The 19108-nt window shown below is 36.5% G+C and overlaps 1 protein-coding gene across 6 annotated transcripts in view; it reads right to left on the bottom strand.

The window, feature by feature from the left end:
• BBS9 (Bardet-Biedl syndrome 9) overlaps positions 1–19108 on the bottom strand; it is a 466532-nt gene that overhangs the window by 211974 nt on the left and 235450 nt on the right. For all 6 annotated transcript variants that reach the window (XM_017527150.2, XM_037737962.1, XM_017527153.2 and 3 more), the window contains one exon: positions 12318–12413. In XM_017527150.2, coding sequence (XP_017382639.1) covers positions 12318–12413 — 96 coding nt within the window. The remainder of the gene's footprint in view (positions 1–12317; positions 12414–19108) is intronic.

Below are 19108 nucleotides of genomic sequence, written 5' to 3'. Positions count from 1 at the left end.
GAGAGGATCAGGAAAAAATAATTATCAGGTACTATGCTTAGTACCTGGATGAGAAAAATAATCTGTACAGCACACTCCCATGACACAAGTTTACTTATATAACAAACCTAAACATGTACCCCTGAACCTAAAAGCTTTTTAATATAAAAATCATAATAAACATTTAAACAGGTGGGATATTTACTATAACTTTAAATTTTTAGTTTCTGTTTCTTTTTTATTTTTTCATCAACCCATGCAGAAGAAAAATTTAAAAAAAAACAATTTTTCTGGAATAAAAAATTTACAATTAGGCCAAGTGCAGTGGCTCACACCTGTAATCCCAGCACTTTCAGAGTCCAAGGAAAGCAGATTGCCTGAGCTCAGGAGTTCAAGACCATCCTCGGCAACACAGTGAAACACTGTCTCTACTAAAATAAAAAAAATGAAGTGGGCATGGTGGTGCACACCTGCCCAGCTACTCAGGAGGCTGAGGCACAATAATCACTTGAACTGGGAGGCAGAGGTTGCACTAAGCCAAGGTTGTGACACTGCACTCCAGCCTGGGTGACAGACTGAGGCTCTGTCTCCAAAGAAAAGAAAATAATTTTGCAATTAGTCCTGGAATTTATAAATACAACAACATTTTTTATGTTTTTTCAGATTACCAAAAATCCAAAGAATTAATGAGTCCAAGATTTATAGAGTATTATTTTGATTACTAAACATTTTTCTCAGTGTTAGTACTCCAAGATGGTTAATATTGCCCCTGGAGACTTTCCAGAGTATATATTTCATGGATGGAGAAACGCATTTTTCTATTTATAACATATGAAATAACCTGTATTTTAAATTATGCCCTTAAAAATTAGTAATCAAAATAGCTATCAAAATGAACACTCAATTTGTTTATCTCTTTTCTTTTGTATCTTGCAATAGGAGCTCAGTGGAAATAAGCACTTCAGTTTCCAAATAAAATAAATTTAGGTGATTGCAGCCTAGACAATTGCCATTCCACTCTATTACAAATGGAGAAAATAATATATTTAATTAAGGAAGGTACAAAAATACATCACATCAGTCTTTATGTGTGTCAGAACATCTGAAGTTCATAAATATAATGTTTTTATTCATATCATAAACAGTGAACTATACAATTCATTCTATTTGGAAATTTATAATGTGAGATGGAAAAAACAGATGAATGCTTTTTAAACCAAAATGTTGAGGAAATAACATAAACTATTTCAGTGGGTTTAACATTTTAAATATACAACCTCTTCAATATTAGAAACTAAGGATGGTTTCTCAACACTTACTTTTCAACAGGCTTTTTCCAAGCTACATTTATATAGTATTTTCATTGTCACTTAATAATGTTGCTAAGAAATTCTAAAATAAATATTAACAGTAATATTATATAGATGAATCACTGTATAAGTTAAACTATTCACAAAGGCATGAGGCGGGCATCAGTTGACTTTAGATTTGGTCATTACACTTGTCCCTAAATTTCTTGACTTCATTAAAGGACTGTCACAGACTCCCTACTACATGAACTCACAGCACACAAGAAAATCCACTTACCCTTTGAAACCTCATGTTTTCTGAAGCAGCAGGACATACTTTCCCCTCTTCCTAGAATGACCTCCATCTTCTAATGTCCCACTCATTTCTCAAGATCCTCTAAAATTTATATGGAGTCTCCATCCTTTGGGATACAACAGCACTAAATAACATGCTTCTACAAGCACATCAAGCATTCCATTATTGGTTCTCATTATTATAAGAGCCACAACAATGTTTATACCTAATATGTCTGCTGAATGAGAAAAGAATAAAGGTATTGTCTATCAAGATGAAGTAAAATAATACTCCCACTTCCTTTTTTGCAAGGTATTTTGTATAATACAGTTCAAGATCACATATGTTTTCCTTTGGAAGATGCAAAAAGAAATCCTATTTCAAGACACAACCATTTCTCACATATGTGACTCCAATCCTTCTATTATACCTGAAAGCAAAATAATCAAAATGGACAAAGAAAGGACTTTTAATTTGACCTTATTGAATTCAATCACTCTTCCTAGCATGTTAAAAATCTTTCAGGATATTGAAACATTGGATATATTTGTAATCTTTTCCATTTTTCAAACGTCTACCTGAGGCTATACCATTTGCTACAAATTAGGTATGCTTTATCCAAAATGCTTAGGACCAGAAGTGTTTTGGATTTCAGACTTTTTTCAGATTTAGGGATATTTGTATATTATATACTTACAGCAGTTTGGTATTCCAAATCCAAAAATCCAAAATCTAAAATGCCCCAAACTTCCAAACTTTTTGAGCCCTTTGGATTTAAGCACTTTGGATTTTGAATTATCAGATTTGGGATGCTTGACCTGTATTTGCAATTGGTTAACCCTACTTTGTGACACTGACAGTATGAGCCTATTCAGCATTCTTTGCAGATTATCAACTTAGCAAGACACAGCGTTCTAAGTTGAAAACTCCCTTGAATCTTGGAGAAAACTTCTGCATTGTCTTCTATCATCCAATTATTTTGATGAAAAGCTAAATGCCATCTTGATTCATATCCCTTGAGTAACTTGTTTTTTTTTCTTTCTAATCTTTGAAAATATGCTCCTTAGTGCTCTAAAATTTCACAATGACATGTCTGAGAGTGTGTGTGTCCTTTCTCATTCATTGTGATAAGCATCAAAACAATACAAAAGATCAACAAACAAAGAGCTGGTTTTTTGAAAAGATAAACAAAATTGAACAAACTTTTAGACTAAAAAAAAAAATAGAAGGGAGACTCAAAAGAAAAACTAGAAATTATATCTGATACCAAATAAATACAAAGAATCATTAAATGGTTATGAACAATTATATGCAACAAACTGGATAACTTGGAAAAAATGGTAAATTTCTGGATACATACAACCTACCAAGATTGAACTAGGAAGAAACAGAACAGACAAATAACGAGTAAGAAGACTGAATCAGTTCTACAAAGTCTCCTACCAAAGCAAAGCCCAGGACTTGATAGCTTCACTGCTGAATTCCACCAAACATTTAAACAACTAATAACAATTCTACTCAAACTGTTCTAAAATATAAAAGAATGGAATACTTTCAAATTCATTCTATGAGGCCAGCATTATCCTGATAACAAAATTAGACAAGGACATAACAAAAGAAGAAAACTACAGGCCAATATCCCTGATGAACAAGATGCAAAAATTCTCAACAAAATACTAGCAAACCAAATTCAACACAGCACATTAAAAATATCATTCACCATGATCAAGTGGGATTGATTCCAGAGATGCAAGGATGGTTAATCATAAGCAAATCAATAAGCATGATACATAATACTAACAGAATGAAGGGCAAAAACCATATGATCATTTCAATAGATACAGAAAAAGCATCTGACAAAATTCAACATCCTTTCATGATAAAAAAAAAAAATTCAATAAATTAGGTATACAAGGAATGTACCTCAATACAAACAGGCCTTTTCAATATCCACAACTCAATATCCACAATATCCATACGTCATTTCCTCTAAATCCTTGTCCGCCATTGGTCTTCTCTCGATTTTAGCAATCCACTACCCCAATAGCGAGCTTGTCATTATCAGAATCTACAATTTCTCTGAACTCTTGTTCTCAACATCTGATCCATTCTCTGACCACTACCATTTTTTTTTTAACAACTAGTTCACTTGCTCTATAACTCTACTACTTTACTTCTTCAAACTTCCAAGAAATTTGATCAGGTGAATCCATTAATTTTTCACCATGTATCAGTTTTCTCTAAACTTCAGTTACTTCCTTACCATATCAGATTTGGTAGTCCATTATGGTAATCAGTCTCATAAAAACATTTTATCTGTAATTCTCTGTTTTAAAATCTGAACCCTGCTTTCAGTTGCTTAGATGCTGCTAAACAAATTACTTCCAGCGAAAATCACCTAACAAGGATGGCTGATTTCAGTTCAAAATTTAGGATCTCAAACTCTAGATGGGAATTCTACAATACCTGCTTCCCTCATGAGTTTGCTTTCTTATTTGCATGCTTTTTTCAAATTTATAGATCATCAAGGCTCCTTAATCTCTCCACTAACAAAATCTACAAAGTCTCCCTAGACGTACATACGATTCCTCCTGTTACAGAGAAGTTACAAAGGCCTAATCCTCAACACCTCCCGCTAGCTTCTGCATCCCATCGCCTCTCTCTTCCTCAAGGACTTCATTGCTTCATGATCTGATTCTCTTTCCTGATCATCAACCTCTCCCACTAAACTCAATCAATTAATACTCAAATGTGTTCTAATATTGCTTATTTAAAAACAAAATCCATAGCTCTTTCATCCTACTTCTCAATTCTGAGTTACTGAAATTGGTTGCTCAATCCTTACTGAAAACACTAAATAATGAAAACTTGCAAAATTAGATACCCAAAATGTATCCTTGGATCAGGCTGCAGCTTAGACTGCACTGATTTGGGCTCAATAGAATTATATTTACTAAATAGTAAATTATATTTACTAAATAACAAATTTCACTCTAGTGAAATTTGTTACAAATAATTACATAAGCATCATCTTTATAATTATAAAATATAAACTGTAGAGATATTATTGAAGGAATTGTCCTTTTGAACATTCATAAGGGGAACTTCATCTTTGACTCAGCATCAGTAAAGGGTGTACATCTCCTCAACAAAAGATTGAACATTCTGAAAATGGAAACTAAATGATTTCTTGTTATTTTAGGTGGCTAGCACCTTTTTTATCATACAGTATGCATTTCTGAGTATTAATCTTATTTCTACCTTTATTAGTTTCCTATCCTGATTTTCTCTTTCTGGTTCTTGAAATACTTATATATTCTTCTCATATTTTAGATATTTTAAAACTCTTCTAAATTATTTAAGAAGCAAGTAGAACAAGGCAATGTACAAATAGAGAATAAAGATAAAAACAGGAAGATCCAAGATGGCCGTTTAGGAAGAGCTCGGAGTTGCAGCTCCCAGTGAAAGCACAGAGGGTGAGTGGACGCCGCATTTTTATTGCCCAAGGACCAGAACATTCCCAGGTGGAGGAGCCCCACGGGTCGCCAGCGCGGCTGTTTTGCCGCTCACGCGGCTGCTTTGTCGGCGCCCCAGTCGGCAGTTCTCCGTACAAAAAACACTGGACCGGGTGCCCTTCTGGCTTGCAATAGGAGACCCGGGAAGTCGCCCATTCATCTGATTAAAGAGGGGACTGAACAGACAGCCAGGACCGGGGCACTTCACGACTAAGGAGGTAGTCCGCCATTGCTGAGGCAGCCTGCCATTGCCAAGGCAACCCGCCATTGCCGAGGCTGCCTGCCGTTGCCAAGGCAACCTGCCATTACAGAGAGAGTCAGCCAATACAGAGGAGGGCCACCATTGCCGAGGCAGTTCTAACTACACCCATATAAACAAGACTGCAGGGAAGTTCACACGGCAGCTGGGCGGAGCCCACAGCAGCTCAGCAAAGCCTCTGCAGACAGACAGTGACCAGGCTGCCTCCTTGCTGGGCAGGGCAGCCCTGAAAAAAAAAAAGGGCAGCAGCACAGCGGAAACTCATAAATAAAGCCCTAGCTCCCTGGGACAGAGTGCCTGGGAACAAAAAGCAGTTTATGAGTTCTGCTGCAGCAGACCTAAATGTACCTGCCCAGCAGCTCTGAATGAACAACAGAGCTCACAGCTCAGCACTTGAGCTCCTATAAAGGACAGACTGTCTCCTCAAGCAGCTCCCTGACCCCTATATATCCAAAGAGTCACCTCATAAAGGAAAGATCAGACTGACATTTGATGGGTATCCTTCTGGGACAAAGCAGAAGAAGAAACTGGTAGCAACCCTTACTGTTCTTCAGCTGCTGCAGGTGATCCCCAGGCAAGCAGGGCCTGGAGTGGACCTCAGCAGTCCTACAGCAGAGGGGCCAGACTGTTAGAAGGAAAACTAAGAAACAGAAAGAAATAACTTCATCATCAACAAACAGAACGTCCACTCAGAGACCCAATCTGAAAGTCAGCAGCTACAAAGACGACAGGTAGATAAATCCATAAAGATGGGAAGAAACCAGCACAAAAAGGATGAAAACACTCGAAACCAGAACACCTCTCCTCCTACAAGGGATCGCAACTCCTCACCAGCAAGGGAACAAGGTTGGAGGGAGAACGAGTGTGATGAAATGACAGAATCAGACTTCAGAAGGTGGGTAGTAAGAAACTTCCGTGAACTAAAAGAACATGTTCTAACCCAATACAAAGAAACTAAGAACCTTGAAAAAAGATTTGACGAAATGCTAATGAGAATGGACAAATTAGAAAGGAATATAAGTGAATTGATGGAGCTGAAAAACACAACACGAGAACTTCGTGAAGCATGCACAAGTTTCAACAGCCGAATTGACGAAGCAGAAGAAAGGATATCAGAGGTCGAAGATCAACTCAATGAAATAAAACGAGAAGTCAAGAATAGAGAAAAAAGGGTAAAAAGGAATGAAGAAAGTCTCCAAGAAATGTGGGACTATGTGAAAAGACCTAAACTACATTTGATAGGTGTACCTGAATGCAACGAAGAGAATGAATCCAAGCTGGAAAATACACTTCAGGATATTACGCAGGAAAACTTCCCCCACCTAGCAAGGCAGGCCAATATTTGAGTCCAGGAAATACAGAGAACACCACAAAGACATCCATCAAGAAGAGCAACCCCAAGGCACACGATCGTCAGATTCACCAGAGTTGAAATGAAGGAGAAAATACTAAGGGCAGCCAGAGAGAAAGGTTGGGTTACCCACAAAGGGAAGCCCATCAGACTCACAGCAGATCTCTCAGCAGTCCTACAGCAGAAGGGCAAGACTGTTAGAAGGAAAACTAAGAAACCTACAAGCCAGAAGAGAGTGGGGATCAATATTCAACATCCTGAAAGAAAAGAACTTTCAACCCAGAATCTCTTATCCAGCCAAACTAAGCTTCATAAGTGAAGGAAAAATAAAATCCTTTGTGAACAAGTAAGTACTCAGAGATTTCGTCACCACCAGGCCTGCTTTACAAGACCTCCTGAAAGAGGCTCTACACATATAAAGTAACAACCAGTACCACCTACTCCAAAAACATATGAAATGATAAAGAGCATCAACACAATGAAGAATCTGCATTAACTAATGGGCAAAACAGCCAGCTAGCACCAAAATGGCAGTATCAAATTCATACATAACAATATTAACCCTAAATGTAAATGGACTAAATGCTCCAATCAAAAGACACAGACTGGCAAATTGGATAAAAAGCCAAAACCCATCGGTGTGCTGTATCCAGGAAACCCATCTCACATGCAAGGATACACAAAGGCTCAAAATAAAGGGATGGAGGAAGATTTACCAAGCAAATGGAGAGCAAAAAAAAAGCAGGAGTTGCAATTCTCATCTCTGATAAAACAGACTTCAAATCAACAAAGATCAAAAGAGACAAAGAAGGACATTACATAATGGAAAAAGGATCAATGCAACAAGAGCTAATGATCCTAAATATATATGCACCCAATACAGGAGCACCCAGATACATAAGGCAAGTTCTTAATGACTTACAAAGAGACTTAGACTCCGACACAATTATGGTGGGAGACTTTAACACCCCATTGTCAATATTAGACAGATCAACCAGACAGAAAATTAAGAAGTATATCCAGGACTTGAACTCAGACTTGGACCAAGCAAACCTAGTAGACATTTACAGAACTCTCCACCCCAAATCCACAGAATATACATTCTTCTCAGCAGCACATCACACCTACTCTAAAATTGAATACATAATTGGGAGTAAATCACTCCTCATCAAAACTTACCTTAAACTTCATATGGAACCAAAACACAGCCCACATAGCCAAGTCGATTCTAAGCAAAAGGAGGCATCACACTACCGGACTTCAAACTATACTACAAGGCTACAGTAATCAAAACAGCATGGTACTGGTACCAAAACAGAGATATAGACCAATGGAACAGAACAGAGGTCTCACAGGCAACACAACATATCTACAACGATCCGATCTTTGACAAACTTGACAAAAACAAGCAATGGGGAAAGGATTCCCTGTTTAATAAATGGTGTTGGGAAAACTGGCTAGCCATGTGCAGAAAGCAGAAACTGGACTCCTTCTTGACACCTTACACTAAAATTAACTCCAGATGGATTAAAGACTTATAAGACCTAACACCATAAAAACCCTAGAAGAAAATCTAGGCAAAACCATTCAGGACAAAAGACTTCATGACCAAAACACCAAAACCATTGGCAACAAAAGCCAAAATAGACAAATGGGACTTAATCAAATTCCACAGCTTCTGCACGGCAAAAGAAATAGTCATTAGAGTGAATCGGCAACCAACAGAATGGGAAAAAATTTTTGCAGTCTACGCATCTGACAAAGGGCTGATATCCAGAATTTACAAAGAACTAAAACACATTTACAAGAAAAAAACAAGCCCATTCAAAAGTGGGCAAAGGATATGAACAGATACTTTACAAAAGAAGACATACATGAGGCCAACAAACATATGAAAAAATGCTCATCATCACTGGTCATCAGAGAAATGCAAATCAAAACTACATTGAGATACCATTTCACGCCAGTTACAATGGTAATCATTAAAAAATCTGGAGACAACAGATGCTGGAGAGGATGTGGAGAAATAGGAACACTTTTACACTGTTGGTGGGAGTGTAAATTAGTTCAACCATTGTGGAAGACAGTGTGGCGATTCCTCAAGGATTAAATCCAAAGGATTATAAATCATTCTACTCTAAGGACACATGCACACTAATGTTCATTGCATCACTGTTTACAATAGCAAAGACCTGGAACCAACCCAAATGCCCATCGATGATAGACTGGACAGGGAAAATGGGGCACAAATACACCATGGAATATTATGCAGCCATCAAAAACGACGAGTTTGTCTCCTTTGTAGGGACATGAATGTACCTGGAAACCATCATTCTCAGCAAACTGACACGAGAGCAAAAGATCAAACACCGCATGTTCTCACTCATAGGCGGGTGTTGAACAATGAGAACACATGGACACAGGGAGGGCAACACTACACACTGGGTCTGTTGGGGGGAAATAGGGGAGCATTAGCGGGGGGTGGGGAGTTGGGGAGAGATAACATGGGGAGAAATGCCAGATATAGGTGATGGGGAGGAAGGCAGCAAATCACACTGCCACTTGTGTACCTATGCAACAATCTTGCATGTTCTTCACATGTACCCCAAAACCTAAAATATAATAAAATAAATTAAAAAATAAAAAATAAAATAAAATAAAAAGATAAAAACAGATATTGAGATAGGCAAAACCAAGAAAAATATAGAAGCAGAAAGAGACAAGAGAGATTGGGAAGAGAGAGGTAGCAGTGTTTGATGTATACGGTAATAAGTCACTATGTGGATCTGGATCTTAGGAAAGCAGCGTAAGAATATATACATATTTAGGTAAGAGTATATTTCTTCTGAAATCTCATTATACTGAATCACTCGATATTATAGACATCCATGTAGAAATATTTTGCAATATTAATTATAAAAACATTTATCTTACAAAATTAGAACTGCCTGCCCTATTATTTTCAATTTAGGACTGTGATAACAGTTTTCAGAAATGTTGCTAGCATATTTTTCCCAAACTGAAGCACTACTTTCCTTTTTTTTTTTTTTTTTTTTAACAGGGTCTCACTCTGTTGTGCAGGCTGGAGTGCAGTACATGCAATCTCAGCTCACTGTAGCCTCAACCTCCTGGGCTCAACCTCCCACTTCACCTTCCAGAGTAACTGGACTACAGTCATGTGCCACCATACCCAGCGAATTTTTTTTTTTAAGTAGAGAATAGGCCTCACTATGTTGCCCAGACTGGCCTCAATCTCCTAGGCTCAACTTATCCTCCCAACTTGGCCTCCCAAAGTGTTAGGATTACAGGTGTAAGCCACTACCCGCAGCTAGTATTCTGCTTTATAAAAATAAAATCCTACTCAGTTCCCCAGGGAATGTGGTTTGGTATCTGAGACAATGAGCTATACTTTACTTTTCTTTTGTCTGCTTTTACTGGTCTATACTGAATCAGAAAAATGAACTAAAATTGCCATACAGCACACATGAAGCCTTGGTTGATTACCAAGCAAGTTTTAAAAAGAGATGAATATGTGGAAGCCACAGAAAATACTATGCAAGAGCCCAGGACAATTCTATTTGGGTTATGATCATTTGACTGTTTACTATGGAAGAAATACTAGGTTCTTTCCAGTTGTAAGATTTTTTTTTGTAAATCAGATTCTGGACTATATATAAATTAATGCTAGGTATCTCTCAGAAAATGAAAAATGTCAAACACAGGTTGGATACAAATTACTTCATTCCTTTCTTAGGAATGAATACTCTGATAAAGCAATAGGAGCACTAACATCGCCTCAACCCCAGAAAAGCATACTCTCATTATATCTATCTCTCTCCATCATCAAAGGCATCTCCTAGGTAGGATTCTGTGTGTCACTGAAGCCAAAAACCATCATAGAATCATAATGACTATTATTCAGGTATCAATTTATATAGTTCATTTGGCTCCTTGTTTAAAAGGTCCTGTCCTATTTCATTATTTGATTTTGTCTACCTAACACTACGGTTAAGTCAGAGAATTGCCATACATTCAGATAAAGAAAATAAATCAGCTATATACTTGATTTTGGTAAAATTTAGATAGCGGTAAGGTAATCATGGGCAATATCAGTGTTCTACTTGTTACTTTTATTAAAAGTTATAAATAAAATACATTAGGATATAAATATATTTATTTGTACAAATTTTTGCCTTTTGTAATGGTCTCAATTGCAGATTCATTATACAGCACCATCAACTGCAGTCAAACAAATGGGTACAATTTCCCGAAGAAATATTAGCATAACTTTTTTAGTTTAACTAAGGAGAATTGTTAAACTAAGAGAAATGCACCAAAATGATTCTACCATCCAAACGGAGATTAAAGCTAATCAAAGCAAAATGGTGCTATGTACTTAGTTAGCAATATTGTACTATACATCTGAAATTTTGTTAAGTGGGTAGATTTCAGGTTAAGTCTTCTTATCAAAATAAAATGATTTGTTTTTTTAAAAAGATGGTGCCAATGTAAAGAATACTGCAATCATGACCAATCGCAAAAAAAAAAAAAAGAAAAGAAAAGAAAGAATCTTCTCTTTCTTCTCAGAGTTGTTTTTTATTTCTGTGACCTATTACAGTCTTCAGTAGTATTCAAGTCTATTTTACCAGTCACCAATTGACATATTCCAGAAACTATTGTTTTAGCCATAAAAACATTGTTAGAGTTTCTAAATGGAATGTCTGTTCCTCCTGCTAATATCTTTCTTTTTCAAAAACCGATGGCCTTATTGTACTCTTATTATTAGAAAAGTAATAACCAACTACAACTGCAAGTACATGGGTGGAAAGTGCAAGCTCACAGAAAAACTACAGTTTAAAATTGGAACATCCTGAGTCAGATTATGTGAAGGCTGTGTGTGTGTGTGTGTGTGTGTGTGTGTGTGTGTGTGTGTGTGTGTGTACTTTTTCCCCCAACACAAATTTGTTAAACACTTCCTTTCTTAATATCTTTCTTTAACTCAGTGAGTTCTGTAGCTTCAGTATACCATAAACTTCAAGAGCCAGTTTTACATTGGCTAGTTTCAACAATTATTCTCACATACATATAGCAACCAAATCAATAAAGCGTATTTAAATTCAAACTTGACTATATAGTTACTACCTTTCTGCCTATTGAAATTACACTGAGCAAAAGTTATCTACTTTCACTCTCATCTTTGCCAATGTCTAAAAGGAATAAATAAGAATATATGCAAACAAAAAAATTCCAGATTTTAGGAGTTCCCGAACCTAGTTCACCATATACCTACCTCAAAAATATTTTTCATTTCTTTAAATTCCTCTCTCAGACTCTCCTTAGCTCCAAGACCAAAATTACATACACTCAGATAAAGTGAATATATCAGTGACATATCTGATTTTTGGTGAAATTTAGATCATGGTAAAGTAATCATGGCAACATCAGTGTTCTCTAATAAAACACAATCCTAACTTCACAACTTTTACATCCTATATACTTAATATGGCTTTTATTTACTGAAATCTAACTGAACATTGTGCTTTGCAGGAATCATTGATGTAAGGATGCTCTGTAATGTAGTAGCCTTAGAAAAAAATTTAAAAAGCAGTAATAGCATGGTTTTACTTACGAGAAGTTTTGGAAGCAAGAAGAGTAACTCGGGAACCTCCTAAGAAGTGAAAACCCATTACATTCACCTGATCATCATCTGACTGACTGGCAAAGCCTATAAAGAAAAGAGAGAAATCACCTTATGTAACCAGAAGGCAAAATCAACATATTTGAAATAGTAACCTTAGTTGAATGATGGGTGTTTTTTATGTCACTAGTCATGTATAAACTCCATGTGTGAACTATAATATATTAACTTTGATTTCCATAGTAGCCTCCAATTAATGAAACTTCTGCCTTACAATAAAACTCTGGAATCATTTTATTTCATTTGTTCTAATGGTTGATTCCAAATATGAGACAGAATACGCACAAGATGAACATAGAATATCTTTTCACACCAGATAGCAAGGACGCTATCAGCAAACCAGTAGCGTTTTATAAAAAGGACTTGAAAGACAGCTTAAAGAGACTACTACTGGCCAGAGATAAAAATATTTGGGTATAAAAGAAAATAATAATTGCAATGGAGTAAAACACATCAAATATGTTTAAAGGCATGAGTTCATATAGAGACTTAAAAACAAAATAACAACAAATAGTCACTATTGAAGGATCCTAGAGAATTGGCATTATCTATTTTAAACTCTATTTATTTAAAAAAATTTTTTAAACAGTAATTAAGGGAAAGAACCAAGCATTTATCCTGAAAACCCTACTCATACTACACCATATAACCACTATTAGTTAAAGTAAATGTTCTCTGTATAGAAATATTCCAGCTAAAAAATGAAGAAAGTATGAAAGCAATAGAATATCTATTTTTCAACCTATAGTGAACTAATGGATCTCAGCATTGAATACCAATGGCTGTTACCATCACACACAAAAGAAGACAAATATTATGTACCCTCTGCTGAAAGTCTATACTACCACCCATGAAGAACTCTGGTCAAAATAATCAATCTTGACTCTACTAGCTCTAGATCCAATTTACAAACAACTTGACAGACAAAAGAAATATTAAACATCATCGCAGTGGTAAAGGATGTCACCAAGATGGTAAAGTAGGGGACGCCAGTCTTTATCCCTGGCAAAAAATAGAGTGAGAGAAAGACAGCTATTTAAAAACCAGAATAGTCCTGTGAGAGCTCAAGGGCCCATTTAAGAAGCTCCAGCAATACAGAACAAATGGCTGGTTGTATCAGCATACCTAAGGTGCCTACGAATGGCTAGTAACAAAGAATAAAGGCAACAGGCTATTGGTGACAGCCATGGAGTGGGAGCTTGCATGGTTCCCAGCAGCCTGCTCCACAGAAAACACCAGCATCTTATGCCACTGAGGTAACCAACAGCCATTTTTACCAGGAAACCCCAGAGAGGAAGGCATGGCCCTACATTCCCTTGCTCAAGAAGTAGTTGCTGTTGTACCACCCCAGGACCAAAACCACCACCTCTCCAGACCTTGCACATTCCCCTAACCCCCAGGCCACATTCAGGAATGTGCATACTTCAGACACTGGCTCTGTGGCTGCACTATGCCCAACCACGTCTCAGCTACCAGAGCTACCACCATAGTGAGCCAGCTCACACCCAAGGTCCTAGAACTAAGGTCCCTCTGCATGTTCTGGTGGTTCAGTCATTACATCACCTGCCATAGACAACAAGGCCCCATTCTGTACCCTAGAGCTACAGTAACAAAATCCATGCTCCCATCTTGGGATCCCCAGCTGTTTCATAAACACTAATGCCTCACATACCATTACCAACCGAGTAATGGGGGTTCCAGTGCTCTGGGTACTGGTACCTTTACCACCCAAAGCCCAGAGCCAAAGTCCTTTTACACATGCCCATGCTTCAGGACTTGGCTCCATGGCATTTCCATAGGTGCCACTCACCAGGCACTGGAAACTGGCCCACATGCCAGTCAGAGTGCCAAGGGAGATCCTCTTGGCCATGATTTCCCTGGTGGAAGAGAAAGAGATTGGAAGTACCCTAGTATCCACTGCCGCTAAAGATCCCAACAGCCCTCACTATCACTGAGAACACTCACAGAGTTGGCAACTGAGGATACTTGCAATCTTTACCAACACCAGCCACAGCTAAGAGAGCTGCACACAGTCTACATTGTGATGCCCTTGCCAGGGCCAGGACCTCTACACCTCATACTGCCAGCAGCCTTGACCGTCCCAAAGAAGGTCTTCCATACCAAAATCAGCACACGAAGTTGGAAAGAGGAGGCTGATCCACCAAACGTGCAGGCATCAAAGTATGGCAACAAGAAACATGAAAAACAAAGGAGACATATCCCTACCAAAAGAACACAATAATTTCCCAGTGGCTGACCCCAAAGAAATGGACATCTACAAGTTAACAAAGAATTCAAAAGAATTGTTTTCAGGAAGCTTGGTAAACCAGAAAAAAGAAAAGAGAGAGAAACAGTTCAAAAAACTTAGAAGAATAACAAATTTTGGAGCTGAAAAAGTACAATGAATGAAATGAAAATGTCTGAGCACCGTGGCTCACACCAGCAATCCTAGCACTTTGGGAGGCCGAGACGGGCAGATCACTTGAGCCCAGGAGTTCAAGATTAGCCTGAGCAACAAAGTGAAACCTTATCTCTACAAAAAAAAAAAGAAAATTAGCCAAGTGTGGTGGTATGCACCTGTAGTTCCAGCTGCTTGGGAGGCTGAGGTCAGAGGATTGCTTGAGCCCAGGATGTCAAGGCTACAGTTAGCCATAATAATGCCACTGTACTCCAGTCTAGATGACAGAGCAAGATGGACAGAAGGGAGAGAGGGAAGGAGGAAGGGAGGGAGGGAGGGAGAGAGGGAAGGAGGGAGGGAGGGAGGGAGGGAAGGAATGAAGGAAGGAAGGAAGGAAGGAAGGAAGGAAGGAAGGAAGGAAGGAAGGAAGGAGGGAAGGGAGGACATCAAAAGTAGAACTGATCAAGCAGAAGAAAGAATCTGTGAACTCAAAGTCAGATTATTAGAGAATCCGGGGGTGGGGTGGTGGAATGAAAAGAAAGAAGAAAGCCTGCAAGATTTATGGAACAGTATCAAGAGAAACAATAAGAGCAAACCTTCCAAATATGGAGAAAAGTGGAAATATCCAGATATAAGAAACTCATAACATCAAAACGTAAAATGTTGAACGGAGTAAAAATTAGTCACATAACTATGGGAAAAAAAAACTAAATTATAGATCAATTTCTCTTATGAACTTAGAAATAAAAATTCTAAAATATAGTTTGGCAAATTAAATCTAAAGATATAGTGAAAAGATAATGCTTCATGACCATTTATAATTTATCTCAAGAATGCACGGCTGTTCTAACATTAAAAATTAATCAATGTAATTTACCATATTTAACCAAATAAAGAAGAAAATGATAAGAATGTCCCAGTTGATGTAGAAGTAGTCTTGAAAAAAAAATGCAATATCCACTCCTTATTAAAATCTCAGCAACCTAGGAATAGAAGGCAACTTCCTCACCCTGTTAAAAAAAAATCTAAAAACTGCTTATAGCTAAAACATACTTAATAGTGAAAGACAATGTCTGTTCTTACCATTTATATTCAACATTGTCCCAGAAGTTCTAGCCAAGGCAAAAAGCAAGCAAAAACAAACAATCCAAATTGGAAAGGAAGAAGTAAAACTGTTTTCATTTGCACATAACATGATCAGCTATATAGAACACTGACTGATTAAATCTACAAAAAAGTTAATAAAGCCTGACAAGTGATTTAACAATATTGCATGATAAAAGATTGATATAAGAACATCAACTGTAGCTAAGCATGGTGGCTCACACCTGTAATCCCAGCACTTTGGGAGGTTGAGGAGGGTGGATCACCTGAGGTCAGGAGTTCGAGACCAGCCTAACCAATATGGTGAAATATTGTCTCTACTAAAAATACAAAAATTAGCCAGGCATGGTAGCGTGTGCTTGTAGTCCCAGCTACATGGGAGGCTGAAACAGGAGAATTGCTTGAACCCAGGAGGCAGAGGTTGTAGTGAGCCAAGAACACATGACTGCACTCCAGTTTGGACAACACAGTGAGGCTTCGTCTCAAAAGAAAGGAAAACCAATTGTATTTCTGTTTATTAGCAAAGAACAATTTGAAATTGAAATAAAACACAATAGCATAAAAATAAGTGAAATAGGGATATTCTGACAAAAGATGTGTAAAACCTATACATGAAAAACTATAAACCCTCACAGAGAGAAACAAAATAGGCTGTAAATAAATGAAAGACAGTTTGCACTTTCATCTTAAGAAACTAGAATAAAGAGAGAAATTTATACCATGTTCAATATTGTTAAGATATCAATTCTCTCCAAATTGATTTACAGAATCGATATAATCCCAATTCCAATCAAAATCCCAACAGCCAGTTTTGTTTAATTTACAAGGTGATTCTAAGATTCATATGAAAATGCAAAGGACCTAAAATCTCCAAAACAACTTTGAGAATAAAGTTGGAGAAATTACACTACTTGACTTCAAGACTTATTACAAATTTACAGTGATCAAAACACAATGTTATTGGTGTATAGCAATAGACAAAGAGATCAATGGAACAAAATTAAGAAAACAGAAATACACCCACAAAAGTGTGGTCAGATGATTTTCAACAAAGTTGAAAGGTCAATTCAGTGGAAAAGGACGGTCTTTGAAAAATAATGCTGTAACAATTAGACACTCAGATGCACAACATGAATTTCACCCATACCTCACACCACATGTAAATATCAGCACAAAATGAGAAGACACTTAAATGTAAAGTTTAAAACTAGAAAACTTCTACCAAAAAAAGAGAGAGAAACTTTGTAACCTTGGATTAGGAAAGATTTCTTAGATATAACAGTAAAATTATGATTCATTAAGAAATTGATAAACTGCATTTATCAAGATTAAGAACTGCTTTTCCAAAGATTCTGTTAAGAAAATGAAAATACATCCCTCAGACTGGGAGAAATTATTTGCAAATCACATATCAAATAAAGGAGTGAAAGAAGACAGATGAAAAAGAACACATACTGTAATAGTTCCATTTTATAAAATTCTAGAAAATGCAAGTTAATCTCTATAACAGAAACCAGATCAGTAGTTGCTTGGGATACGAGATAAGGGATTACTAATAGGCAAAAGGAAACTTTTGGCAGTGATAGATATGTTCAGCATCTTAACTGTTGAGATGGTTGCACAGATAAATACAGAAATCAAAACTTTTCAAAATTATATATTTCAATGTGTAATTTATTGTACAAAAGTTATACTTCAAATAAGCTTTATAAAAGGCATAAAAATATTCATTGAAGCTGTTTGCAAATAAAACAAGCATAAAAATGTACCAGAAAAAATAAGTAAATATTTTATAATCTTAGAATAGAGATCATTCCTAGCATAACATGAAAACCTGAAACTATGAGGAAAGCAATTAAGAAATTTTACTACCTAGATGTGGGATATTCCTCTCCCAAATCAACTCAACATGAAATTAGAGAAAGGCTCTAAAGATAATTTAGGCCTCATTTTTTGGATGATTAATTTGATAAACATAATTATATTTCTCATGCTATTTCCCTCAATTCTTTTAAAATTTTCTTCCTCGCATATTGAAAACTGTCATCAAAATTGAGGCAAATACTTTTACAACATCCACATCTGAAATAATTTTCTTTGCTAAATTTTTACAAATGTTTTTATTTACCTTTTGGTTATAGCTTAGATATATCAAACTAAGTAAAATACCACATTCCTCAAAACGAATACTTAACAATTAAACTCACAAAGCATTTAATTTTGCTACTTCCAGGTTCCTGTGATCACTACAAACCTGGAGCCATTTAAAAGTAAAACTACTCATTTTGAGATGTTTCAGGTTATCTATGCAATGTCAATTCTAGCCTCAAACCCACATAACCAAATTCTCAGCTTGTGGTTGTGATCCAGATTAAACCACTGAAACACACACACACACACACACACACACACCCCTAAAAATATAAACCTTAAAAGAAAGAATTAAAAGAAGAAATGCAAGTCGTTAAGAAAAATTATAACTATGCTAACAAGTAATTTAGAAAAGCAAGTTAAAAATGAAATGTCATTTTTTTACCTAATAATGTCAAAAATTTTTAAAGACTTAATGAATCCAGCTGCTATCATGGGCATGAACCTTGATGCTGGAAGTATAACCTGATATAACTTTTCTGGAAGGCAGCTGGTATTTGAATAAAGATTTCAAATATTCATACCCATTAACTCAAGCATTTGTCTCCAAAGAATTTCTCCTAAGAGAAATAGAGATGTACAAAAAAACTGTATGTACATGACAACTTCAAATAATGGAATATTATGTAACCAGAAAAATATGAATATATTGACAAGCAAATGTAGAAATATACTTGAGCAACATAAAATACTATTATCAAATGACATTTTACCTGTTAATTATATTTAAGTAAAATTTTTGTCCAAAACTACTGATATCATGACATACATTCATGGTCAGGTAATTTAACCTATGTTCCCAGCCCCCTTTTCTCTAGCCCATTTAGTTCGCAGCCTCTTTTACTGCTAGAGGAAGCCATGTGACAAAATTATGGCTATTGAATTTCCCAGAGTATCTTTTGAAAACATGCTTTTCTGATAAAAGTTAACATCACTATATAGCTATTTCTTCCCCCTACCTTCTACCTTGTAATCAGATATGATGTCTGAAGCTGAAGCAAATATCTTATTGCCATGGAACAGGTCAACACACTAAAGATGGCAGATTACAAAGAAAGAAAAAATGCTA

The sequence above is a fragment of the Cebus imitator genome, unplaced genomic scaffold (genome assembly GCF_001604975.1).
Source record: "Cebus imitator isolate Cc_AM_T3 unplaced genomic scaffold, Cebus_imitator-1.0 Scaffold45, whole genome shotgun sequence".
Lineage (NCBI taxonomy): Eukaryota > Metazoa > Chordata > Mammalia > Primates > Cebidae > Cebus > Cebus imitator.
Note: the sequence above shows the minus strand (reverse complement) of the source record. Positions and strands in the feature narration are given on the sequence as shown.